The sequence below is a fragment of the Cetorhinus maximus genome, chromosome 14, assembly GCF_964194155.1.
Source record: "Cetorhinus maximus chromosome 14, sCetMax3.hap1.1, whole genome shotgun sequence".
Classification (NCBI taxonomy): Eukaryota; Metazoa; Chordata; class Chondrichthyes; order Lamniformes; family Cetorhinidae; genus Cetorhinus; species Cetorhinus maximus.
The window spans coordinates 36,044,894-36,069,103 of NC_135892.1; the positions used below are offsets into that span (position 1 = coordinate 36,044,894).

General features: G+C 43.2%; 1 protein-coding gene across 9 annotated transcripts in view; it reads right to left on the reverse strand.

Annotated features, from left to right (window-relative positions):
- The window catches only part of snx14 (sorting nexin 14), a 147,308-nt gene extending 123,458 nt beyond the window's left edge, over window positions 1-23,850 (reverse strand). For 7 of the 9 annotated variants that reach the window (XM_078556783.1, XM_078556787.1, XM_078556782.1 and 4 more), the window contains exons 1-5: window positions 23,732-23,850; window positions 17,245-17,321; window positions 7,289-7,367; window positions 4,808-4,851; window positions 1,268-1,355 (exon numbers count right to left, since the gene is read on the reverse strand). In XM_078556783.1, coding sequence (XP_078412909.1) covers window positions 1,268-1,355; window positions 4,808-4,851; window positions 7,289-7,367; window positions 17,245-17,321; window positions 23,732-23,833 — 390 coding nt within the window. In that variant the 5' untranslated portion in view covers window positions 23,834-23,850. Of the gene's footprint in view, window positions 1-1,267; window positions 1,356-4,807; window positions 4,852-7,288; window positions 7,368-17,244; window positions 17,322-23,731 lie in introns of those variants that run through there. The other 2 variants (XM_078556781.1, XM_078556788.1) reach the window with 2 other exon arrangements.
- Window positions 23,851-24,210: the final 360 nt, after the last annotated feature.

Consider the following 24,210-nt stretch of genomic DNA (forward strand, 5'->3'; position numbering starts at 1 on the left):
GATAATGACCAGATAGTCTGTTTTTGCGATGCTAATTGAAGGATAAATATTGGCGAGGACACCAGTGCGATACTGAGGGAGCTCTGCACTGTTAGAGGTACTGTCTTTTGGATGAGATTTTAAAACTTGAGGTGACCATAAAAGATCACATGATCAAAGAAAAGCATGAGTGTTTTAGCCAACATTTATTTCTCAACCACCATGAAAATAGATGATCTGATCATTAAATCATTGCTGTTAGTGGCACCTAGCTATGCACAAGATTGGCTGCCACATTTTGTACATCTCAACAGTAATAGTTTAAAAATACTTAATTAGTTGTAAAGTACCTTGCAACAACACAAGGTCATGAAATGCGCAATATAAATCCAAGTTCTCTCTTTCCTTATAACTCATTCTTTCCTTGTACTGCAACACCCTGGAACTGTTCTTTCCTCATGCAATAGGCCTTTAAAGCCCAACCACAGTGTAAACTGATCACTGCTTCTGAATTCATTTAATCTTCTCTCCTACAATTTCAACCCTGGCACTGTACTATACTATGGTATAGAACTCACTTATTGCTCTGAAATGGGACTTAAACCCACAATTTCCACTTCTGGACAACACCTGACTCTGCTCTTGCCTCAGCTTCTGCTGTTGAAATGCTCATCCAGGTCTTTCTTACCTCTAGACTTGACTATTTCAAAGCACTCCTGGCTGGCCTCTCATCTTCCACCCTCCATAAACTTAAGCTCATCCAAAACTCTGCTGCCCAAGTCCCAACTTGCACCAAGTCCTGTTCATACTGTGCTCACTTACCTACACAGGTTCCCTGTTAAACAATACTTACATTTTAAAACTCACATCCTTGTTTTCAAATCCTCCATGCTCTCTCCCCTCCCTCTCTGTAACTTCCTCCGACCCTACAACTCTGAAATCTCTGCACTCTTCCAATTCTGGCCTTTTTGTGCATTCCTGATTATTTTTCTACCATTCCTAGTTATGTCTTCAGCTGCCGAGGCTTTAAACTCTCAACTTCCCTCCCTAAACCTCGCCCTCACTTTCTTACTTTTAGGATACTGCTTAAAATCTCCGAGTAACCTTCTGGTCATCTGTCCTAATATCTGTCAAATTTTGTTTGATGATACATCAGCGAACTGCCATGCAGTGTTTTAGTATAGTAAAAGCATTGCATCATTGCAAGTTTCTATTGTTATGGGCTTGGCCCTTCACAGATTACTCAGTGAGTAAAATTATCTCCATAGTTATGAACTTTGCTTCTCACCTTCTGAGCTCTACGGACTAGAACAGCCGCAAAGAAGTGCAAAGTTACTCTGAGTTCATCAATAAAGGCTTCATCATCAGTCAAGTCCCTGCAAAATCAGGAAAAGGGTTCTCTTAACACAGAAGTTTAAATACATTGAAAGGTTTAAGCCAAGCACTGGATACATAGGCTTTCAAATCAGTAAGCGACATTGTAATTTTTGACAAAATATTAAGAGTTTGTATTCTGTCCCACTAAATCAACTGTACTGTGCAGAGCAGCAAATCTCCAAAAATCTGCCATGACTCACTCGTGCAAGGACAAATAGACATCTGCATTTTTGGTTCCTTTATTGTGTAAGTTTTCCATCATTGGTTAGGTCATATGGACAACAGACAAAACATGGCAGAGAAAGGTCAGGATGGATTTCCTGCAGCATGCTTCACAGTGCCTTACTGAGCAAAGAACCTCTATATTCCCAAATAGCAAAGGAAAATACCTTTACCATGTCATTGCCTTTTAATGTTGGACTGCTAGTTTGAGGCAACATTTAGTGAAGGTGAGCAGCAAACAGAAAGTAGGACAATATAGATCAAGATTAACAAACTGTGCTAAATCCATTTTTCCTCCATTCATGTCACTAAAGTAGAAAGTCATGTCATAAAAGAACACCTATATGAATGAGGTAAATTGAACATCTCAACTGTTGCTTTGTCACTGACCACCTCTCTTCTGGAGGTCTTCCCTCCATGGCTTCCCACCTCATGGACCCCCAACCATGAACAGCCCACTTCTACCTCCTTCCCAAGATCCACAAACAGAACTGCCCTGGTAGGCCTATTATTGAATCCTGCTCCTGCCCCAACGAACTGATTTCTTCCTACCTTGACTCTATTTTTTCCCCTCCTTATCAAGTCTCTCCCCATCTACATCCATGACTCTTCTGATGTTAGGAGGGAGGCAGTGGCATAGTGGTATTGTCACTGGACTAGTAATCCAGAGACTCAGGGTAATGATCTGGGTACCAGGATTCGAATCCCACCACACCAGATGGTCAAATTTGAATCTAATAAAAATCTGGAATTAAGATTGTTGTAAAAACCCATCTGGTTCACGAATGTCCTTTCGGGCAGGAAATCTGCTGTCCTTACCTGGTCTGGGCTACATGTGACTCCAGACCCACAGCAATGTGGTTGACTCTTAAATGCCCTTTGAACAAGAGCCTCTGTCACTTTAATAGTTCCTGGCCGTAATCATCTCCTCTTCGCCATGAGCATCCAATAGTCTCCTCTTCATCATGGATATCCAGTCTCTTGACACCTCCATCCCCCACCAGGACAGCGAAGGGCTCTTCGCTTGTTCCTTGAATGGAGGTCAACCAGTTTCAACCCAACACCATCCTTCTCCTCCACTTGGCTGAACTTGTTTGAACTTGAACAATTTATCTTTTAACACCTCTCACTTCCTCCAAATAAAAGGTATTGCTATGTGTACCTACTTGGGTCCTAGCTTTGCCTGTCTTTTTGTGGGATATGTGGAACATTTCTTGTTCCAGTCCTTCTGAGGCCTTATCTCAACTCTTTTTCCAGTACATTGATGACTATAATTATGCTGTTTCCCCCTTTCGCCCTGAATTAGAAAACTTCAACTTTGCTTCCAATTTCTATTCTTTTCTCACCTTCACATGGACCGTCGCTGACTCTTCCCTTCCTCAACTTCCCTGCCTCCATTTCTGGGGAAAGGCTATCAACAAATATTCATTATAAGCCCATTGATTCCCACAGTTACCTTGACTACACTTCCTCACGCCCTGCGCCATGTTAAGGTTTCCATTCCATTCTCCCAGTTTTCCCATCTCCTTTGCATCTATTCTGATGATGTAACCTTCCATACCCACACTTCTGGCAAATGTTCCTTTTTCCTCAACCAAGATCTTTCCCCCGCCACTGTGGTTAATGGAGCCCTCAAACATGTCCGGCCCATTTCCTGCAAGTCTGCTCTCACCCCTTCCCCTCCCCCCCAGAACCATGGTAGGGTTCCCTTTGCCCTCACCTTCCACCCCATGAGCCTTCGTATTCAACAGATCATCCCCCGCCACCTCCAACAGGATGATACCGCCAAACACACATTCCCCTCCCCTTTCAGCACTCCGAAGGGACCGTTCCTTCCTTCTGTGGCACACTGGTCCACTCCTCTATCACCCGACAACAACCTATCCCCTTCTCACTGCACCTTTCCATGCAAGTGCAGGAGATGTAACACCTGTCCTTTTGCCTCCTCTCTCCTTATCGTCCAAGGCCCCAAAAGTCCCTTCTAGGTGAAGGGGTGATTTCAATTTATGCATGTATTCGCTCTTCACAATGGGGTCTCCTCTACACTGGGATGACCAAATGCAGATTGTGAAACACCTCCATTCAGTTCACAAGCATGAACTTCTGGTGGCTTGCCATTTTAATTCCCCACTTTACTCTGATGCTGACCTCTTTGTCTGCCTACTGCAGTGTTCCAATGAAGCTCAAATCAAGCTCAAGTAACAGCACTTAGTCTTGCAATTGGCACTTTACAGCCTTCTGGGGTTCACAGTGAGTTCATCAATTTCAGACTGTATTCGCTGCTCTGACTCCACTCTTCTTTGCCACTCCTCACCCACCCCGACATAACAACTGTACTCTCCTGGTGTCCAGAACAATAAAAGCTCACTTGAGTGGAGTATCAAAGGCGACAGATATCCAAAGACATATTCCAGTCAGGGTCAGTGCCTTCAAGGGAGGTGGAGCAATAAAATGGGGTAAGAAAATAAGGGAAGGGTGAAAAGCACCATTGCCTTGCTCAGTTTCCTTGACTACATCATGGTGTAATTCTAAAAACACAATATGATATACAATAGCTTGATCCCTATGTGCTGTTACCTATTCTATAGCACAACTCTACCAAAGGACCAATTCTCCACTCAAGCCATGTTAGAGATCAGGTTATTTGAGAATGCTGAGTTTGTTTTCACTAGAGATCATCTTCTCTAGTTTACCAATAGTACACATATATTGCTCGCCACCATCTCAACCCAGCCAAGACATGCCTATATCAATGTTAGACACGCCTCCCAAATCTCATTCGGATCTGTGGTGAAACCAACAATTACAGTGGAGTTCATGGAGCCAGTGTTTGTGCATTCCCCCAATCAACTACTGCTTTCAAAGCCATGAATGAATTTTCCCAGTTTTGCAAGGGAGCCTTCAGTGGATCCCTGTACACTAAATGCTTAAAGAGTTCATGACTCATCAAAAAATTCTGCATTGCCAAAGGGTGGACTATACATTAAAAAAATCAATAAAGTTAAAGCTTGACAGGAATTATGCACTTACCAATCAAAACAAGTAAATTAATCTATATTAGGGCCATGTTTATTTTAGTTGCAGAACAGTATGTTATTGAATCATAAAATGATATGTAGGTGCTCTATGTTGTTTTGAGCAGAATAACTTCTTATCTGATTTAACTGCTTTAAAATACATTTATCATTGCATTTAAAATTCCAGTGTAACAAAATGAACTACACCTTACCTATACCAAGGGTGTACAAAGTTTTCAATCACCAGCTCCAGTATCTGCAGAAGGCAAAGTTCTATAGTTAGAACAAAACCTGATTTTGTTTAAGCATACATTACCTTTACAACTTCTCGAAATACTTGAGCTTATTATGCATATAAACATGATTGCAGGCCTGAATAGTCTCATGTTAAAAGTAGTTCCACTGCTTCGGGGACATTTCAGGGAGAACTTGATTCAATTTTCTAGCTCTCTGAATGGATAATGTTGAGAATATTTCAATGTACAAAATAAATGCCATCTTAATTATTTTCTGATGAATGTGGGAGATGTTAGTGCTTGGAGAACATACTTTCATGATTGGCACCCAGTGTCAGCATTAAGCCTTTCCACAGAATTGTTGCAGCGCAGGAGGCGGCTATTAGGCCCAAAGTGGAATACTGTGTACAGTTTTGGTCTCCATTTTTAAAAAAGGATATACTTGCATTAGAGGTGGTACAACGAAGGTTCACTAAATTGGTCTGTGGGGTGGAGAGGTTGTCCAATGATGAGAGGCTGAGTAAACTGGGCTTATATTATCTGGAGTTTAGAAGAATGAGAGGCAATTTCATTGCAATCTACAAAATTCTGAAGGGGCTTGATGGGATGGATGCTGAGAGACTGTTTCCAATGGTTGGGGAATCTAAAACAAGGGGACATAGTCTCAGGATAAGGGGCTAATCATTTAGGACTGAGGTAAAGAGAAATTTCTTCACTCAGAGTTGTGAATCTTTGGAATTCTCTACCCCAGAGGATTGTGGATGCTCCAATGTTGAATACATTTAATGCTGGGATAGACAGATTTTTCGTCTCTCAGGGAATTAAGGGTTCTGGGGATTAGACAGGAAAATGGAGCTGAAGCCCAGATCAGCCATGCTTGTAGTGAATGGCAGAGCAGGCTCAATGGGCCATATGTTCTACTCCTGCTCCTATTTCTTATGGGATGCCTCGATTGAACCTACTTCCACCACATTCCCAGGCAGCAATTCCAGATCTTGACCACTCGCTGCATGAAAAAGTTTCTTCTCATGTCGCCATTGCTTCTTTTGCCAATTACCTTAAATCTGTGCCCCCTCATTCTTTCCACCAGTGGGAACAGTTCTTCCCCTGTCTACTCTGTCGATACCCCTCATGATTTTGAATCCATCTATCAAATCTTTTCCCAAGCTTCTCTTCTCCAAGGAAAACCATCCCAACTTCTCCAATCTAGATACATACCGAAGTTCTTTGTCTCTGGAACCATTCTTGTGAATCATTTTTGCACTCTTTCCAATGTCTTCACATCTTTCCTAAAATGTGGCAGCTAGAACTGGACGCAATACTCCAGTTAAGGCCAAACCAGTATTTTATACAAGTTTAACATAACCTCTTTGCTCTTGCATTCTATGCATATATTAATAAAGCCCAGGATACTGTATGCTTTATTAACGACTCTCTCAACCTGTCCTGCCACTTTCAATGATTTATGCACATATATACACACAGGCCCCTCTGCTCCACTACAAGCCTTTGTCCAGTCCAAAAAACATCCATTAACCAGTACTCTATTTCCTGTCATTCATCCAATTTTCTATCCATGTTGCTATTGTCCCTTTTATTCCATGAGCTATAACTTTGCTCACAAGTCTGTTGCGTGGCACTGTATCAAATGCCTTTTAGAGGTCCATTTACACCACATTAACAGCATTACCCTCATCAACGCTCTCTATTACTTCTTCAAAAAAATTCAAGTTAAACACGATTTGCCTTTAACAAATCTGTGCTGGCTTTCCTTAATTAACCCATATTTGTCCATGTGACTATTAATTTTGCCCTGATTAATTGTTTCTAGAAGTTTCCCCATTTCCCCTAAGTTAAATTGACCTGTGGTTGCTGGGCTTCTATTTATACCCTTTTTTGAACAAGGGTGTAACATTTGCAATCCTCTGGCACCACATGGAAAGCTGAAGGAAGACTGAAAAATTATGGCCAGTGCCTCCGCAATTTCCACTCTCACTTCCCTCAGTGTCCTAGGGCGCATCTCATCCAGTCCTGGTGCCTTATCAATTTTAAGTACAGACAACCTATCCAATACTTCTTCCATATCAATTTTAAACCCTTCAAGCATCTGAATTACCTTCTCTTTCACCATGACCTGGGCAGCATCTTCCCCCTTGGTAAAGACAGATGCAAAGTGTTCATTTACTACCTGAGTTATGCACCCTGCCTCCATTCCATCATGACCAGCAGTCCGCTGCATGGATTCTGTATGCTTCAAAATGAATTAAACTCATGACACAGGGAATGCTCACATTATGCAGGTTAACAAACATTTGCAAAGGAAACTTTAATGCTGAGTCACTAACGAAGGGAACAGGGCTACTGGATTTTCATTAGGAATTATCTAAGATGTCCAAATTGTTTCAATTGAACACAACATATGTGACTCCTGCATAAAGAATTGATAGGCGAACTTACCTCAGACAGAGATGCATCCACCTTTGAACTAATTGTCAAACCCAGCCACGGTTGGTAGTTTTCCAATAGTAGTGTGGCCCTGACAACAGATAACATACATGTTATAAAACAACATCTTACCCATAAACAATCTTCGTAGCTTTTTACTTGAAGGGAGGTGCAAGTGAAAATTTTTCGCTAAACATTATGAACCGTAACATCCAACTAACGTCGGAAAGAGATGGTCTGCAGTAATTAGATGAAATAAATACATACTTACCTGCGCTTGAAAATTACGCTGGCGCTTCCAATCGCCAGAGCTGCTTGGGGCCTACATCGAAAGACTCCTCGCAGGCAAAGTGGAGCTCCATCGGACTCGAGGAGGCCACGGGGGCTCGGAGGTCAGGGATAGGGGGTGTCCCATGTGGGTCGGTCTTGGTGTTTACAATAGTTACCCAGAAGTTAGAAGCGGTTTTAATTCTTCTAACTTTTTCTGGGTAACTATTGGTGTAACCCTGGCAGAACCATCCAAAGTCTGTGATTTAAATTGCATTTTCGGATGGTTCCTAGAGCAGGGCAATTGCCCAGAGGAAGTTTGCACTTCTGGGCAATTGCTGTGCAAACCCTTACCTGGGAATTTCCGAGGGATTCCTCAGCTCATTTTTGGGATACCCCACCATATCCGACGCTGGGGAGCTCGAAAGTTATGGTTCTAGCTGTGTTCCTGAAAAGTACAGCTTTAAATGAAACAATATTAAACAACTTAGATTTTCCCATTACAACCAATGTAAAAAATGTAGTTAGGTCTATGGCTGAAAAAGGCATTGCTGAAAAGGTAAGCTGAAATACTGTACATTCCTAAATTCTTACATTCGTAAATCAAATAATTTAAAAATAAAATAAATTTTAATATCTAAAAAATATGCTAATTCTTTCTATTTACCTCTCGCTCGCCGACTTTCCCACTCGCTACTTCATTGCCTTGAGCGAGGGCTCGGGAGAGGGGTGGCAAGAGAGAGGAAACAAGCAAGGGAGGGGAGGCGGGCTCAGCAAGCAGGAGGGGCCACTCCAAAGTGGCACTGATTGGGTCACATGATGCTAGATCAGCCCCAGCGCAAAACAGCGCTAAAACAGAAATTCTAAAGCTAAGTGTGCATACTGGCCCCATTATATCCACGACATCAAAGCAGAATGAGTTAAAATGGGGGCTCACTGGACTGAAAAGTGTAGAGGAGCAGAAGGACCTTGGAGTACAAGTCCACAAATCCCTAAAGGTAACAAAGGTAGATAAGGTGGCTAAGGAGGATACAGGATATTAGCCTTTGGAGTCGTGTGGATTTGAAGCCGTGGGAATCTACTGCCTGCAGGACTTCCCCAGCGCTGGATACTTCGACGTGACCTTCAAGAATGTTGCTGCCTGCATCAAATTCCTGAAGGTGTTCGAGGAGAAGAGAGGCCAGCCGCAGATGAGGATCCTGACGGTGGAGCCACTCTTTGCTCTGCCGTTGCAACGGGACCGTGTAGTGACTGTGCATCTCTACTATCCCCATGTCCCTATCGCTGATGTGCTCACCTTCCTTGCCAGGTACGTCGACAAAGTTGGCAACTGCGCCGAGGTTAAAGATGTCTTCAGGGTTTGGGCCAGCAAACACCAGGTCAAGATCACGCTGAAGGCGGATGGTGAGGGAGCCATCCTCCACCCTCCTTCCAGCTTCGCTATCGGAGGGAGCCGTGGCTACCTTGTCTACGCTGGGCAGCTCAAACTTTGTCGCTGATGCGGCAAATCTGGTCATGTGGTGGCCAATTGCAGCGCCGTCCTCTGCAAGAATTGCAAGCTGGAAGGGCACCAGACAAAGGACTGCAAACAGACTAAGTGCTGCGACCTCTGGGGCGAGGCAGGCCACCGCTACAAGACCTGCCCCAAACACTGCCTCACTTATGCACAGGTGGCCAAAACCAACGAGGGGGAAGCAGGTGAAATGCTTAGTGTCACTACCTCCAAGGACACTTGCAATCCTCCAACCACCAAGGCCACCAACGAGCACAATGGGACAAAGGAGGACACAGAGAGAGACAAGATGAAGGAAAAGATTGAGGCAGCAGACAGCCAAACAACTGCACTGCCCCCTGAACCTCCCACTCCTCAGGAGAACGAATCAATGGAGGAACCACCAGCAGAAAATCATCAGGGGGAGTGGCAGCTGGTAAAGAGAGCCAAAAAGAAGAAAGGGCTAAGAAGGGATCAAGCCACTTCCCAGACAAGAGGCGTCTCCCATCCAACACGGATGACGAGGGCAGTTGCTCTTCGGACGAAGAAGGGCAAAGGCGGCACCATCAGAAGTGGCAAAGGTGAAGGATGAAACACCTGAGCTCCAGAACATTGGAGACAATGAAGAGACCAGCGCACCCCAACTTTTCCCACAACTTGAAGAGACCAGCAGACCCTAGCCCCAGGAATCTGGGAGCAGTGAAGCGCTCAGCGCACCCCAGCTCTGGGAAGCCGGGAGCAGCAACGCCCCAGAGAGGGAGTGGATCTAAGAGACTTCACCAACAGAGAACAATTCAAACCTCGCTCCTTGCACGAACCCCGAGATGCCACCTGAGCGGAACATCTCCAATGGGGTGGTTCAGGACAGTTTCCTCAGCCCATTCGAAGTGAGACAATTTGTGAACACTATGGGTATGCAAGAACAGACCAAAGGTCTGGAACTCTCAAAGACAACAGGTTTGGTAAGCAACAAAATGCTTTAAGAATGGGGATAAAGATTGTATCCATAAATGTGCGCAGCATTAAATCTACTACGCAATGTGCTACGACCTTGGATTACCTTGCCAAGGTCAAAGCTGACCTGCTGTTTCTGCAGGAGTGTGCGATACCACACCTCAGCTCCTACAGGCAATAGTCACGATGGTGGTCCCATGTGCCATCGATCTGGTCAGGATGAGACGACTCACATTCCTCCAGCCTAGGTATTCTGCTGCGGGGATGCAACTTCACCGTCTCAGAGGTTAAGGAGGTGGTGGGCGGGCGCCTCCTCGTAGCAGATGTACAAGAATGCTCCACTCCGGTTAATAAATGTGTACGCCCCAGCACAAAGGGCGAGCGGCTGGCGGTCTTTCAGCAGTTCCCACTGCTGCTGGCGACCTCCAGGTTCGTCATTCTGGACGGTGACTTCAGTTGCATCATCGATGCGGCTGGACGATCCGGCAGGGCCGACAGCAGATTGGACGCCACATCCAGATCCCTGATGGAAACAGTAAAGGATGCCAAGCTGCACAGTGTCTTCAGCAACCCTGCAGATGGAACGCAGCGTAGATACACCTGGTCGCAGCCAGACGTGCAACTGCTGACCCCAGAGAACATTGAGGAACTCGAGGGATTTCAAAGGTTGGAGAACCGTGAAACCCCTCTTTGAGTCCCTGACACACTGGTGGGAAGCAATCAAGGGAAACATCAGGAGGTTTTTCATCCTCAAAAGCAGCCAGAAAGCTACAAAGGAACTGGGGGAAATGTCCCGACTCCAGAAAAACATGCAGAACCTGCTCCGGCTGCAGTCGATGAGGGTTGATGTCAAGGAGGAACTCCAAGAGGTGAAGAGCCAGCAAGCCTCGCTCTTTGCCTCGGAGGCCTCCAAGGTCTTCCGTTCCAGAGTCCGCTCCGTGGAGCAGGATGAGACATGCTCACGTTTCTTCTTCCAAAAGGCACACAGAGAGAGCTCTGTGATCAGCAGCCTGAAGAAAGAAGACGGCTCAGTAAAGTCATCGCTGTCTGACATTTTGAGGGTCAGCAAATCCTTTTATGCTGGATTGTATGACGTGAAGCCCACAGACAGCACGGCCTCCCAGTCCTTCCTGTCCTCTATCATGGAGGTCTTAAGACGACAGTACACAGGAGAGCTTGGACAAACCGCTAACTCCTGACGAACTGACAATGGCCTTCGAGAAGAATAAGACTCCCGGAAGCGACAATTTACCAGCTGACTTGTATTTGGCTCTGTGGGACTGGATCAGCCCAGACCTGCTAGAAGTGTACGAGGGTATGCTTCTGGCTGGCAGCAAGTCTGGATCCTTGAGGAAAGGCATCATCACCCTCATCTACAAGTGGAAGGGGGAAAGGGAGGAAATAAGAAAATTGGCAGCCCATTTCACTGTTGAATGTGGACTATAAGATTCTGTCCAAGGTCATCGCCAATCGGGTCAAGACCGCTCTGGAATTGGTGATCCACCCTGACCAGACCTGCACTGTGCCCAGCAGGAAGATCTCTGACAGCCTTGCGCTACTCAAGGATACGATTGCCAATGTACAGGACAGGGGTGTGGACACCTGCCTCATCAGCCTGGATCAGGAGAAGGCCTTTGACAGAATATCACACAGCTACATAGTGGTTGTGCTCTCCAAAATGGGGTTTGGGGAGGGAATTCGCAACTGGATCCAACTGCTCTACACTAACATCAGTAGCACAGTTTCAAATCAATGGGTGGGAATCAGATAGTTTTCCAATTAAATATGGAGTCAGGCAGGGCTGCCCTCTCTCCCGTCCTATTTGTGTGTTGCGTAGATCCCTTTGCTGAGTCCATCAGGAAGGATCCGGGCATGAGGAGTGACAATACCAGGCAGTGGAGGCACTCAGGTCAAAGCCTCCCTGTACATGGACGATGTCGCCATCTTCTGCTCGGATCCACTGTTGGTGCGCAGGCTGATCAACATCTGTGACCAGTTTGAACTGGCCTCAGGAGCCAAGGTAAATCGTGGCAAGTGCAAAGCCATGTTCTTTAGAAACTGGGCTGACCGATCCTTTGTCCCCTTCACCGTCAGGTCAGACAGCCTGAAGGTGCTGGGGATATGGTTTGGAGGGAATGGGGCATGCGTTAGACACTGGAAGGAGCGAGTGTCTATGGTAGAAAGGAAACTGGGCATGTGGGAGCGAAGCTCCCTCTCCATTGCAGGTAAGAACCTGGTCATCAGGTGTGAGGTACTCTCGGTGTTGCTGTACATGGCGCAGGTCTGGCCCATTCCTCACTCCTGCTAGATGGCAATCACCCGAGCCATCTTTCGCTTTATCTGGAGGTCAAAAATGGGTCGTGTTCGCAGGGATGCAATGTACAAGCCTCTAGATAAAGGGGGAAAAAAATGTGACCTTTATGTGCGGCTGCATCAAGCTGTGCATAGATCCTCCATAGGTAAACGCCAAGTGTCACTACGTGCTGAGGTTCTACCTGTCCCCGGTGTTGCGAAGGATAGGTCTGGCCACGCTGCCGCAGAACGCTGCAAGTAGTTGGACCGTGCCGTACCACCTGTCTCTCATGGAAAAATTTACACAGAGAAACACCTTTGACCACAAGTCAATCAGGCAGTGGTCAGTACATAACGTCCTAGAGGCCCTGCAGGAAAAGGAGATGGTGGATCCTGTCGGATGGTTCCCCGAACAGACTGTCAAAGTCATTTGGCAGAATGCCTCCTTCGCAGAATTTTCCATCAAGCACCAAGACGTAGCTTGGCTGGTGGTGAGAAAGGCCCTCCCCATCAGATCCTTCCTACACGCCAGGAGTGTCTCCCCTTCTGCAATTTGCCCTCGAGGCGGCTGTGGTGGGGAAGAGACCGTTGTTCACCTCCTTGTGGAACGTGCCTTTACAAAGAAGATCTGGAGAGAGATGCAGTGGTTTTTGTCAAGGTTCATCCCGAGCAGTGCTGTAACACAGGACTCTGCTCTACTGGCTGTTCCCAGGGGGGGGACACCGAAACAAACATCAACTGCAGCTTAAGGATCATCAACTCAGTGAAAGATGCTCTTTGGTCTGCCGGAAACTCGTTGGTCTTCCAGCACAAAGAGATGTCCCCGATCGAGTGTTGCAGACTGGCACATTCCAAGGTCCAGGACTGCATGCTGAGGGATGCACTAAACCTTGCGGCAGCTGCCGCAAAGGGGAAAGGTCGCTGTCTAAGACCTTTCTGCCATTGTTCACCAAGGGGCTGGGGATTGTATAGACCCCTCAGGCTATATGGCTCACAATAAATGTATGTAATGAATAATAAATGTATTATAATTGTAATGAAGCACCTTAGAGTGCAACATGATGTATGTCGATAACTCCAACCCCATTGCACTGACTGTCTGTAATGACCATATTGAAATGACTGTAATATTCATAGAAACATAGAAACTAGGAGCAGGAGTAGCCCATTCGGCCCCTCGAGCCTGCTCCGCCATTCATTATGATCGTGGCTGATCATCCAACTCAATAGTCTGCTCCCACTTTCTCCCCATACCCTTTGATCCCTTTTGCCCCAAGAGCTATATCTAACTCCTTCTTGAAAACATATAATGTTTTGGTCTCAACTGCTTTCTGTGGTATCGAATTCCACAGCCTCACCACTCTCTGGGTGAAGAAATTTCTCATCTCAATCCTAAAATGGTCTACCCCATATCCTCAGACTGTGACCCCTGGTTCTGGACTCCACCACCATTGGGAACATCCTTCCTGCATCTACCCTGTCTAGTTCTGTTAGAATTTTATTGGTTTCTATGAGATCTCCCCTCATTCTTCTGAACTCAAGCGAATATAATCCTAATCGACTCAATCTCTCCGCATATGTCAGTCCCACCATCCCAGGAATCAGTCGGGTAATCCTTCGCTACACTCCCCCTTTAGCAAGTACATCCTTCCTCAGATAAGGAGGCCAAAACTGCACACAATATTCCAGGTTTGGTCTCACCAAGGCCCTATATAATTGCAGCAAGACATCCCTGTTCCTGTACTCGAATCCTCTGGCTATGAAGGCCAACTTACCATTTGCCTTCTTTACCACCTGCATACCTTCAGCAACTGGTGTCCAAGGACACCCAGGTCTCGTTGCCATTCAGATAATAATCTGCCTTCCTGTTTTTGCTACCAAAATGGATAACCTCACATTTATCCACATTATACTACATCTGCCATGTATTTGCCCACTCACTCAGCTTGTCCAAATCACACTGAAGCATCTCTGCATCCTCCTCACAGCTCACCCTCCCACCCAACTTTGTGTCATCTGCAAATTTGGAGGTATTACATTTAATTCCCTCATCTAAATCATTAATATATATTGTGAATAACTGGGGTCCCAGCACTGATCCCTGCGGTACCCCACTAGTCACTGCCTGCCATTCAGAAAAAGACCCGTTTATTCCTACTCTTTGTTTCCTGTCTGCCAACCAGTTTTCTATACATCTCAATGGATAGAAATTCATTGATTGTATTGAAGCACCTCGTGATCCATGTGTAAAAATTGAATCTGATTGCACTTTTTGTGATAGTCATTTAGAAATGTTTTGTAATGTTCTTTCAGATATTTTATGAAAAAAGTATATTTTTTCCAAAAAAAGATACAGGATATTAGCCAAGGCATGGATTAGAAGAGCAGGGAGGTTATGCTAGAACTGTACTAAACCCTAATTAGGCCAGAGTTAGTTCTGGTCACAGCCTTACAGGAAGAAGTGATCACCCTAGAGATGGTACAGGGAAGCTATTCGAGAACAGTTTGATGACCTCTGATGAAGAAGTACAGTAAGGAGAATTTGTAATTTCCTTAAAATGTCTGTGGAATCTGCAATTGTTTTTAAGAACTTTTGAAATTAACTTTTAAGAGTTTGCATCAATTATAAAGGGATCAGTTGCAATTTTCTTGGATATAAAACACTGGTCCATGTGGCCTGACAACCTTTGACCTGTAAGTAGTACCAACAGGAAGCTAAGAAAGAAGCGGTGTGGCTGGCAGACACAAAGGAGAGTTACAAGCAGAGAAGCTGGAAGTGATGGCGATCTGTGCAGATTTGGACTCAAATAGAAAGCAGAGACAGAAAGAGGAACACAAAGAATTCTTCTGAGGAAAATAAGCAAGTCACTCTCAAGGAGAGGTCATTTTTTTCTGTTTGGCAGGAAAGGAGACAGGAGCTCTTGAAAGTATTGTGCAAGTTGGCTAAGAAAGTCTAAAACCTGGAAATCTGTGTGAACGGCTTAGAGACACTGTAGAGATGGGTGTTTTCCCAGGAGTGCTCAAACCGTGAACCAGCATGTTATTGATTGGTCGGCTGAAAAGGAACTCTGGAAAGCTACACCATCAGGATAGTCTTGATGCGAGGGAGAGGGGGTTGGTAGAAGTGAGCCTTGCTGATGATAATCATACCTGTGAAACTCAAAGGTGAAAGCTATCATCATTTGGGACTCCTGACTTACCCTGCATGAATATAGTACAACAGCATATTGTGGAATTGTGCAGCTATGTAGTGACACATATCTGCAGGTGGTTGTGTAGGGCATTTTCACTATTTAAAGTGAAATTTAGCTATTTAGTTGAAGTGTCATTTGCCTATTAATTTACGTTTAACTTGCGTTGGCTCAGATTTGTGTTGAAGTAAAAGCTACATAAAGTGAAATCTTGTTGGAAATCCTCTCATTTGGGGGGGTCATTAGGTAAATTTGGTTATTTTGGTTTACAGTTCCCCCACAGGGATTGTAACACTGTATAAAACACTTAGACCCTAGCTTGTTCTGGCCACTGAGTTACAGAAAGATGTGATTACACTAGAGAGGGTACAGAGGAGACATATGAGGATGTTATCAGAACTGAAAAATTTTAGTTATGAGGAAAGATTGGATAGATTGTGGTTGTTTTCTTTGGAACAGAGGAAATTTGGGGAGGTTTAATTAAGATGTATAAAATTATAAGCAGCAGGATAGCATGGTTAGGAGGGACCTATTTCACATCATCAACCAAGCTGCATCAATTTAAAATAACTAGATAAAGTGTTAGAGGGAAGTTGAGAAGAATTTTTTCCTCCAGAGGGCCTTGGGGTCTCTCTGCCTGAAAGTGTGATAGAGGCAGAAACCCTCACTGTATTTAAACAAAATACTCAGATACATATTTGAAATGCCGTAACCTAGGACAACGGGCCAAGAGCTGGAAAGTAGGATTAAGTTAGATTACTCTTCGGGCGGTACAGACATGATGGCTTCCTTCGATGATATATTTCTATGATTCTATGACACCTACTCTACAATGAACTAGAGACCCAACTCATTAAAATGATTCTTGTTCTCGCAGCTGCAAGTTACTGAATTGTATTTATCTTCATAAACTGAAATAATTTATGAAAGCAATATGCGCATACTCACCTTAATCTGTCTTCATTCCATCTCATTATAATTACTCTTTGCTGACTTAGTATAAGCTGCAAGATACATGGTTTGTAGTAAAACAGAAACCAAGCAGAGCAAATAATGTTTACAACTTTCAGTAGATACACCTACTGGGCGAGTTTTACAGTTGACAGTTTCCTGACAAATATGTATGACTTAATCGGTAGCGCACTGTAACGCTGCATCAAACCGGTTCAGTTCTTTACTTAATTTAAGAGATGCAGCAATTGACGTACAAATAAATAGGATAAACAGCTTACTACTTCTTATCAAGGTTTCACTACAAGATGCCAAACGTGTTCTAAACATAGTAATACCTTCCATAATACGAATTTGCATTCTACTCAACATGAATTTCTATTACCGAAACAGGAAATTTACCCAACCAATGAAAATGTGACTGATTCACTTAAAAAAAAATCCAAGATTATGGAGAAAGAGCAGGGGAGTGGGGCCACTTGGATAAACTTGCACAGGTGTAAATGGCCTCCTTTTGAGCTGTATGATTTTATGTTCCTCCTAACAAAACTATTAAACCTTTCAGGTATTTTGAAGGCAGAAGGTATCTTTGCATGACTAATGAAGATACAGAAAGTTTATGCAAATGCACCATCACTCCCCTTCCCCTACACCAATGGATTGCTATAACATGGACAAATCAACACACAAGCATGTACATAGTTTCAACATGTACACATTGGCCTTGAATGATCAACTTCAAATGATATCAAAGCATTTTAGCATTCTATCCAGTTATGCTTTTCCTCAGATATAGTCCTCTTCTGTACTGATGAACTTACTTATGTCTTTTACATTTGACTTTCCCACAGACAGCACAGCTATGACCTTGGGGAAACAGTTCTTGCTGTTCCAGCTGCTGTTAATAAGAAAAGTAAAATTAGCCGTGCACTTTGAGTTTGAAACAGGTCATAAGCATCACATACATGTACAGCATCTGTCTTGATGGATGAATATTAAAGTGCAAGTGGAGACAAAGAACTATAACAAATTTAGTTCATTAGCACCTCACACTATCCTGTTTTAGCAATGTTACATTTACAGATTCACCTCAAGGAAAAGATCTTATTTGAAACCTGAGAAGAAATAGCTTCAGAAGATGCTCTCAGTAAAGAATGAGATGGTATTTCAATTGGGAGGGTGATGGTGCAGTGGGGAAGAGACTGCGTGGTGAAACGGGATAGGTACGGGGCTAATACCTCCAGCACCTGGGTACATATCCAGTACAGACCAATGGAATCAAAGTTTCCAAACAAAGCTAGATGCAAGAGGCCATGGATTAATAAGGATTGGCAGCCTTAACCCAGTTCAGCACCAACTGGTAATGCCACTCAGAAACTGGCATGAAATAGAAAAATATCAGACTGCTGCAGTGGGAAATCATATGAAGTTGGAGTAAAGCAAAATGCTTGAACAGAGGGAATCTTACTCAACATCTAATAGTGCTGACCTGGACTTCAGCATACTTGATGCTGACAAAGGGTGCCTGAAAAGAAACGTGCGCCATTGCAAAGCATCAGTTTCCCTCAACAAATAAGCACAAAATTGAAATGGAAAAGAAATACATTTCTGGCTCCACGAATGGTGACCAATCTACAGGAACCCTTCCCAATTATTTTTTAGTTATATTCCCTTCTCATGAGTAAGAGCCTGCCATCACATGGCTGAGTGTTACGCAATAGTGAATTCTCTTAATGGGACTCCAATACACCTCCAGCTTTACCTAAACATGGTGTTCCCATTTTCTTCACCGCCGCACCTCCCCCCCCCACCCCCCCCCCACCCCCCGCCCCCCCACCCCCAAGTCATTTTTCTTCCAACTCGTAAAAGGCACTGATTCTTTGGATAAAACTTTACTTTGCCCAAGTGGTCATTCATGAGTGACTCTGACAGAGTCATAGGGGTGGAGAACATCATAATCAGGCATGATCTGATCCCAAATCAACATCGCAACATATTAAACAGTTGCTGCTGAATAATGATTAGGAGTAAAAATCCCCCATTCATTTCATCTTTCCCTAACCCAGACAGATTGATACCAACTGCTGTGCCAACCGCAGAGCTGAGATCAGCCAATTCAGAAGACTGGGGCACAAATGTGAAATCTACATGGTTTGTAGGGCTCAGCAACTTATTGGATAAGTTGGCAGCACCACCACCTTACTGTTGCCCTTTATTTCACAATATCATTGTTGGTATAATTGTTGTACAATCACTGTCCTTTCAATTCCAAGGTAAATGATCATTATTAATCTGTCCCCAGTATTCGGAAGAAATGTCAATTTGACAAAGGTACTAAAGGATAGACAGTGCCCAGGTTATCAATCAGTGCCTTCAAAAGAGACAAGTTGAAAAATCAAGAGCAGGGAGCTCTGTAAATGGTATTTTCTGGGACAGGTGAATAAGGATGCTCAATAACAAGTGAACATCTGCCCTGTGTGAGGATACCAGTATGGGCGCAGTATACTTCAAGATTTTGTGAACTTTACAGTAAAAGATCGAGAAATACTTTGCAAGTGAACACTAGGAAACAATACAAATCAGAATTATAGAATAGTACAGCATGAAGGAAGGCCATTTGGCCCACTGCGTCGCTGCTGGCTCTTTCGAAGAGCAATCCAGTAGGTCGCACTCCCCCAACTTTTTCCCCATATCTCTGCAATCTCTGCTCCTTCATGTATTTATCCAATTCAATCTAGAATGCTGCTATTGAGTCTGTATACACCATCCTATCAGGCAGCGTATTCCAAGTCTTAATTGCTCATTGAATAAAAGCATTTTCCCACATGTTGCCTGTATTTTTTTAAACCAATCACCTGGCAAATTCATGCAATATTCCAGTTGTAAAGTTCTTTATTTAGCAAGATGACGCTGCTAACTGCCCATCTTTTTAAATTCTGAAGCTCAAGCCTGTGAGACTTATGGCACAACTGTCAGTTAAACCACTTTATTGAAGGAAAGTTACACAAGTGACGTCAAGTATATCAGTGCACCAATAAAGGCCTTTTATAAAATTAAAGGAATGTTAACTCCTTATCAGGCTGCATTCCCTTTACATGTATATAAAATAAAGCAGATCTGTCCAGTGATTACATTTTCGTTCCAAATCTGATTTATTTACACTGGTCCCCAAATTCTGGTTCCTACATCAGAACCATTGCTGCACCAAAATAATGATCAGAATTTTGAATCCATTTTATTGTTGGAATTGCAGAATCCAATGTATCCACCTGCAGACAAATTACAAACTTAACACGACTGAGAAAAGCTTTGTATCGAGGCCAAGTTGTTTAATATATGAAAACAAATCAAGCCTACAAAGTTTTTTTTAAAAATCTCATTTTCATACTGCTCAAGGCATTTGCTCAAGGCAAATTGGAAAGATAGATTTGTCATCCTCTTACTTTCATTTAGCAATTTGAGAACTCACCAAATCTACAGACAGTATACCATGTTCCAAAGGTAACCTGATGGCCAATTTGAAGCTATGGAGATGAACAGCATTTTTAAAAGAGTTCAGAGTTTTCTCTATAGAGGACCAATGCAAGGCCAAATTCTAATGAATTGCTCAGAGCTAAAGGCCAACAAGAATAATTTGTAATTCTATTCTTGAGCTACAAACTACATGGGAAGTTGTGGTACACTGCGTACCAATAACATAGAAGGGGCAGGTACTGGGGTCCTGTGGTCAGGAAAGCAGGGCCTCAAAGGGAGTAATCTCTGGATTACTCCAGTGCTAGCAAGAGTAGAATTAGGAAGATAAGGAGGGTCAATGCATGGCTTGAAGCATGGTGAAGGCGGAGAGCTTCAGATTCTTGGGGCATCGGGATCAGTTCTGGGACAGGAAAGACCTATTGAAAAGGGATGGGCTGCATCTCAAGACTGGGAACAATGCCTTCGCAGGGAGGTTCATTAGTGTGGTTGGGGAGGGTCTAAACTAAATTTAAACAAAACTAACCAGCATATAGAAAAGAGGAATAAAGGAGGGTGTGCGTTGGCTAGTACTAGAGAAGGAAGTAGTACCGTATCAAATAGGACACACTGAAAGAACATAGGACAGGTTTAGAATGCATGCATGTAAAAATACAAAGCATGGTGAATAAGGTTAATGAGCTACAAGCTCAAATAGCCATGTGGGAATATGATGTAGTGGGAATAAGGGAAATGTGGCTTAAAAATGGTGAGGACTGGATGCTTAATATTCAGGGGCAAAGAGAGAAGGAAAAAAGGGAGGTGGGATGGCAGTACTGATGGAATTGTGATGTCAGAAAGAGGGGAAGTTAATGAATAGTATCCATTTGGCTTGACTTGTGAAGTAAAAAACGGACGATCATGCTACTGGGAGTATTCTATAGGTATCCAAATAGTAACATGGACACAGGAGCAAATCGGCATGGAAATCACAGATGTGCAAGAACTATAGAGTGGTAATATTGGGAAACTTTAAATACCCAGATATTGGGATAATGTTGGACCAAAGGGAAAGGAGGGGAAGGAATTTCTGAAATGTGTTCAGGAGAACTTCCTTGACCAGCATGTTCTCAGTCCAATTAGGAAAGAAACATTGCCGCATCTGGTACTGGGGAATGAGATGGGTTGAGTACCTACAGGGGAACATTTGGGTAAGAGTAATCATCATATCATAAGGTTTAATAGATAATGCAGAAGAGCATGAAACGATCTGAAACAGAACTTCTAAATTGAAAGAGGGTCAAGTTCAATGGGATGAGAAGGATCTAGCCAGGATGAAATGGAGCAAAAGACTGACAGGAAAAACAGTAACAGAACAGTGACCTTTAAGGACAAGATGTTTCAGGCACAAGCGAGGTACATTCCAACAAGGGCAAAAGGTAGGGGAACCAAAGCCAGGGCTCCTTGGATGATGAGGGAGATAGAGAAAATGAAGAAACAAAAAAAAAGGCGTATGATAATGTCAGGTGAATAATTCAAGTGAGAACCAGGTCAAATACAATAAGCTGAAAGGGGAAGTGTACAAGGAAATCAGACTGGCAAAGAAAGAATATGGGAAAATAATGGCAGTTAACAATTAAGGGAAATAAGGTGATAGATGCTTAGAGATGCATGATAAGGCTAGAACACTTAATGAGTACTTTGTATCAGTGTTTACTAAGGAAGAGAATATTGATAAAATACTGGTAGAAGGAGAAATAGGTAGAGATAATGAATGGGGTGAAAATTGATACACAGGATGTACTGGAAAGGCTGGCTATGTTTTGAGTGGCAAGTCTTCTGGTCCAGATGGCTTGCCTCCCACGAAGTGGCACTGGAGTTAGCAAAAAGGCTTGCCATAATCTTCCAATCTTCCCTAGAAATGGGAGAAGTGCCCGAAGATTGGAGAGTAGCAAATGTGCCACTCTTGTCTAAGAAAGGATGCAAGGTCATTGCTAGTAACTACAGGCCAGTCAGTTTAACATCAGTGGTGGGTAAGATTATAGGAACAATAATCAACAGGCACTTGGAGAGATTTGGTTATCCAGCATGGATTTGGTGGGCCGAATGGTGTCCCTTCTGTGCTGTAATGACAATGACTATTGAAGTAACACTGGGAAATGTAGTATGGCAACTATATTTTGCATCACACTGGAATCAACTGGAAATGAACTAGTAACTATATTCTAAAGCACACTGACACTGGGAAATGATATGCTAACTATATTACCTATTACACTGACACCAACTAGGTAATGATATGCTATTAAGGTTAGCCAGCATGGATTTGTAAAAGGCAGATCATGCTTGACTAACCTAATTGAATTTTTTGAAGAAACAACAGAGAAAGCAGAGGAAAATGCAATAGATGTTGAATAAATGGAGGTGTGGCAAACAGTGAGGATGATACAAATTGACTGAAACAGGGCATAGATAGGCTAGCAGAATAGGTCAATGTGGCGGATGGAATTTAGCCCAGATAAGTGTGATGTGATGCATTTTGGCAGAAGCAATAGTGAGAAGTGATAGACTTAATGGCAGTTTCCAAGAGTGTGCAGGAACACAGGGACCTTATAGCCCATGTGCACAGATTCTTGAAGGTGACAGGACATACAGAGAGGGTAGCTAGCAAACTATATGAGATCTTGGGCTTCACAAATAGAGATATTGAGTACAAAAGCAGGAAAGTTATGCTCAATCTATAAAAAGTTCTGGTTAGGGCACAAGAGTGATGTGTCCAGTTCTGGTCACCACACTTTAGGATGGATGTAAGGGTCCTTGAGAGGATGCAGAGGAGATTTACCAGAATGGTTCCAGGATTGGGGGATTTTAGATAGGTTACAAGGATAGGTTGAGAAACTAGGGTTGTTCTCCTTGGAGCACAAGACATTGAGGGGAGGTTTCTCAGAGGTGTACAGGATTATAACAAGTTTAAATAGGATAGACAAGAAAAAGCTCTTCCCATTAGCTGATGGCTCAAGGGCAAGGAGACACAGACCTAAGGATTTGGGCAAATGATGCGGGGAATGTAAGGAAGAACCTTTTTGCACACAAAGTGGCAATGATCTGGAACACTCTGCCTACAAGGGTGGTGGAAGTAGAGATGATTAATAACTTCAAAAAAACTGAAAGGGCAAATTCAGGAAAATAAACTTGCAGGGATATGGAGACAAAGCAAGGCAATGGGGCTGACTGGACTGTTGTACAGAGAGCTGGCCTGGATTTGGTGGGCCGAATGGCCTCTCTTCTGTGCTGTAATGACAATGACTATCAAAGTAACACTGGGAAAAGTAGTATGGCAACTATATTTTGCATCACACTGGAATCAACTGGAAATGAACTAGTAACTATATTCTAAAGCACACTGACACTGGGAAATGATATGCTAACTATATTACCTATTACACTGACACCAACTAGGTAATATGATAACTACATTATATATTGCACTGATGCTATGTGCATCATTTAGACTTCTTTAATAATAATACAGCATTGCATTGTAATGATATAATGACTGATATCGGGTTAATTGGGAAATGATATGCTAACTATATTGTATTAACTATATTAACCACACTGACACTAACTGGGGAATGATGATATGGTATTATATATAACAGTGGCATCAAGATATATGATAACTATATGATATATTGCATAGATGCTGGGAAATGATGTAATGACTATATTATGCATTACGCATAACAGAAAAAAAAAATGGTGAATTATGCATTTACCACGTTACCTCAAAAATGATAGCAAGGTTAAATAAATTTTCCTTATTAAAAAATGGGAAATACAGAGTTTCAGGTTTACCTTTGGTTTCCGCTCATTGGTGAAGAGAATATTGGGCAGAAGCGAGTCAGGTCCAAGTGAACAGTAGAAAGTGACAACTCCAGCAAGGAATGACCAAAACATCAGAAGAATGTGAAGATACCTTTAGGTAAAACAGAGTGAAATCGTAGTAATCATTCCAGTTGCTTTCATTCTTTGCAACATCAATGTCTTAAGTAGCAGTCATAAATATATAAACCTAATAGTGACCAAATTAAAATAAAATTTGTGTTTATATTTTAGCCTCTGCTCTAAACAAAAGCACAAACACTCACAGTACACACTAACCCCCCCCCCCCCTTCCACCACCGGTGTACACAGTCCACATTTGAAATATGCAACAATTCAATGTCTCAAAAACACACTGCAAAAACACATTGAAACATAGAAAATAGGAGGAGTAGGCCATTCGGCCCTTCGAGTCTGCTCCGCCATTCATCATGATCACGGCTGATCATCCA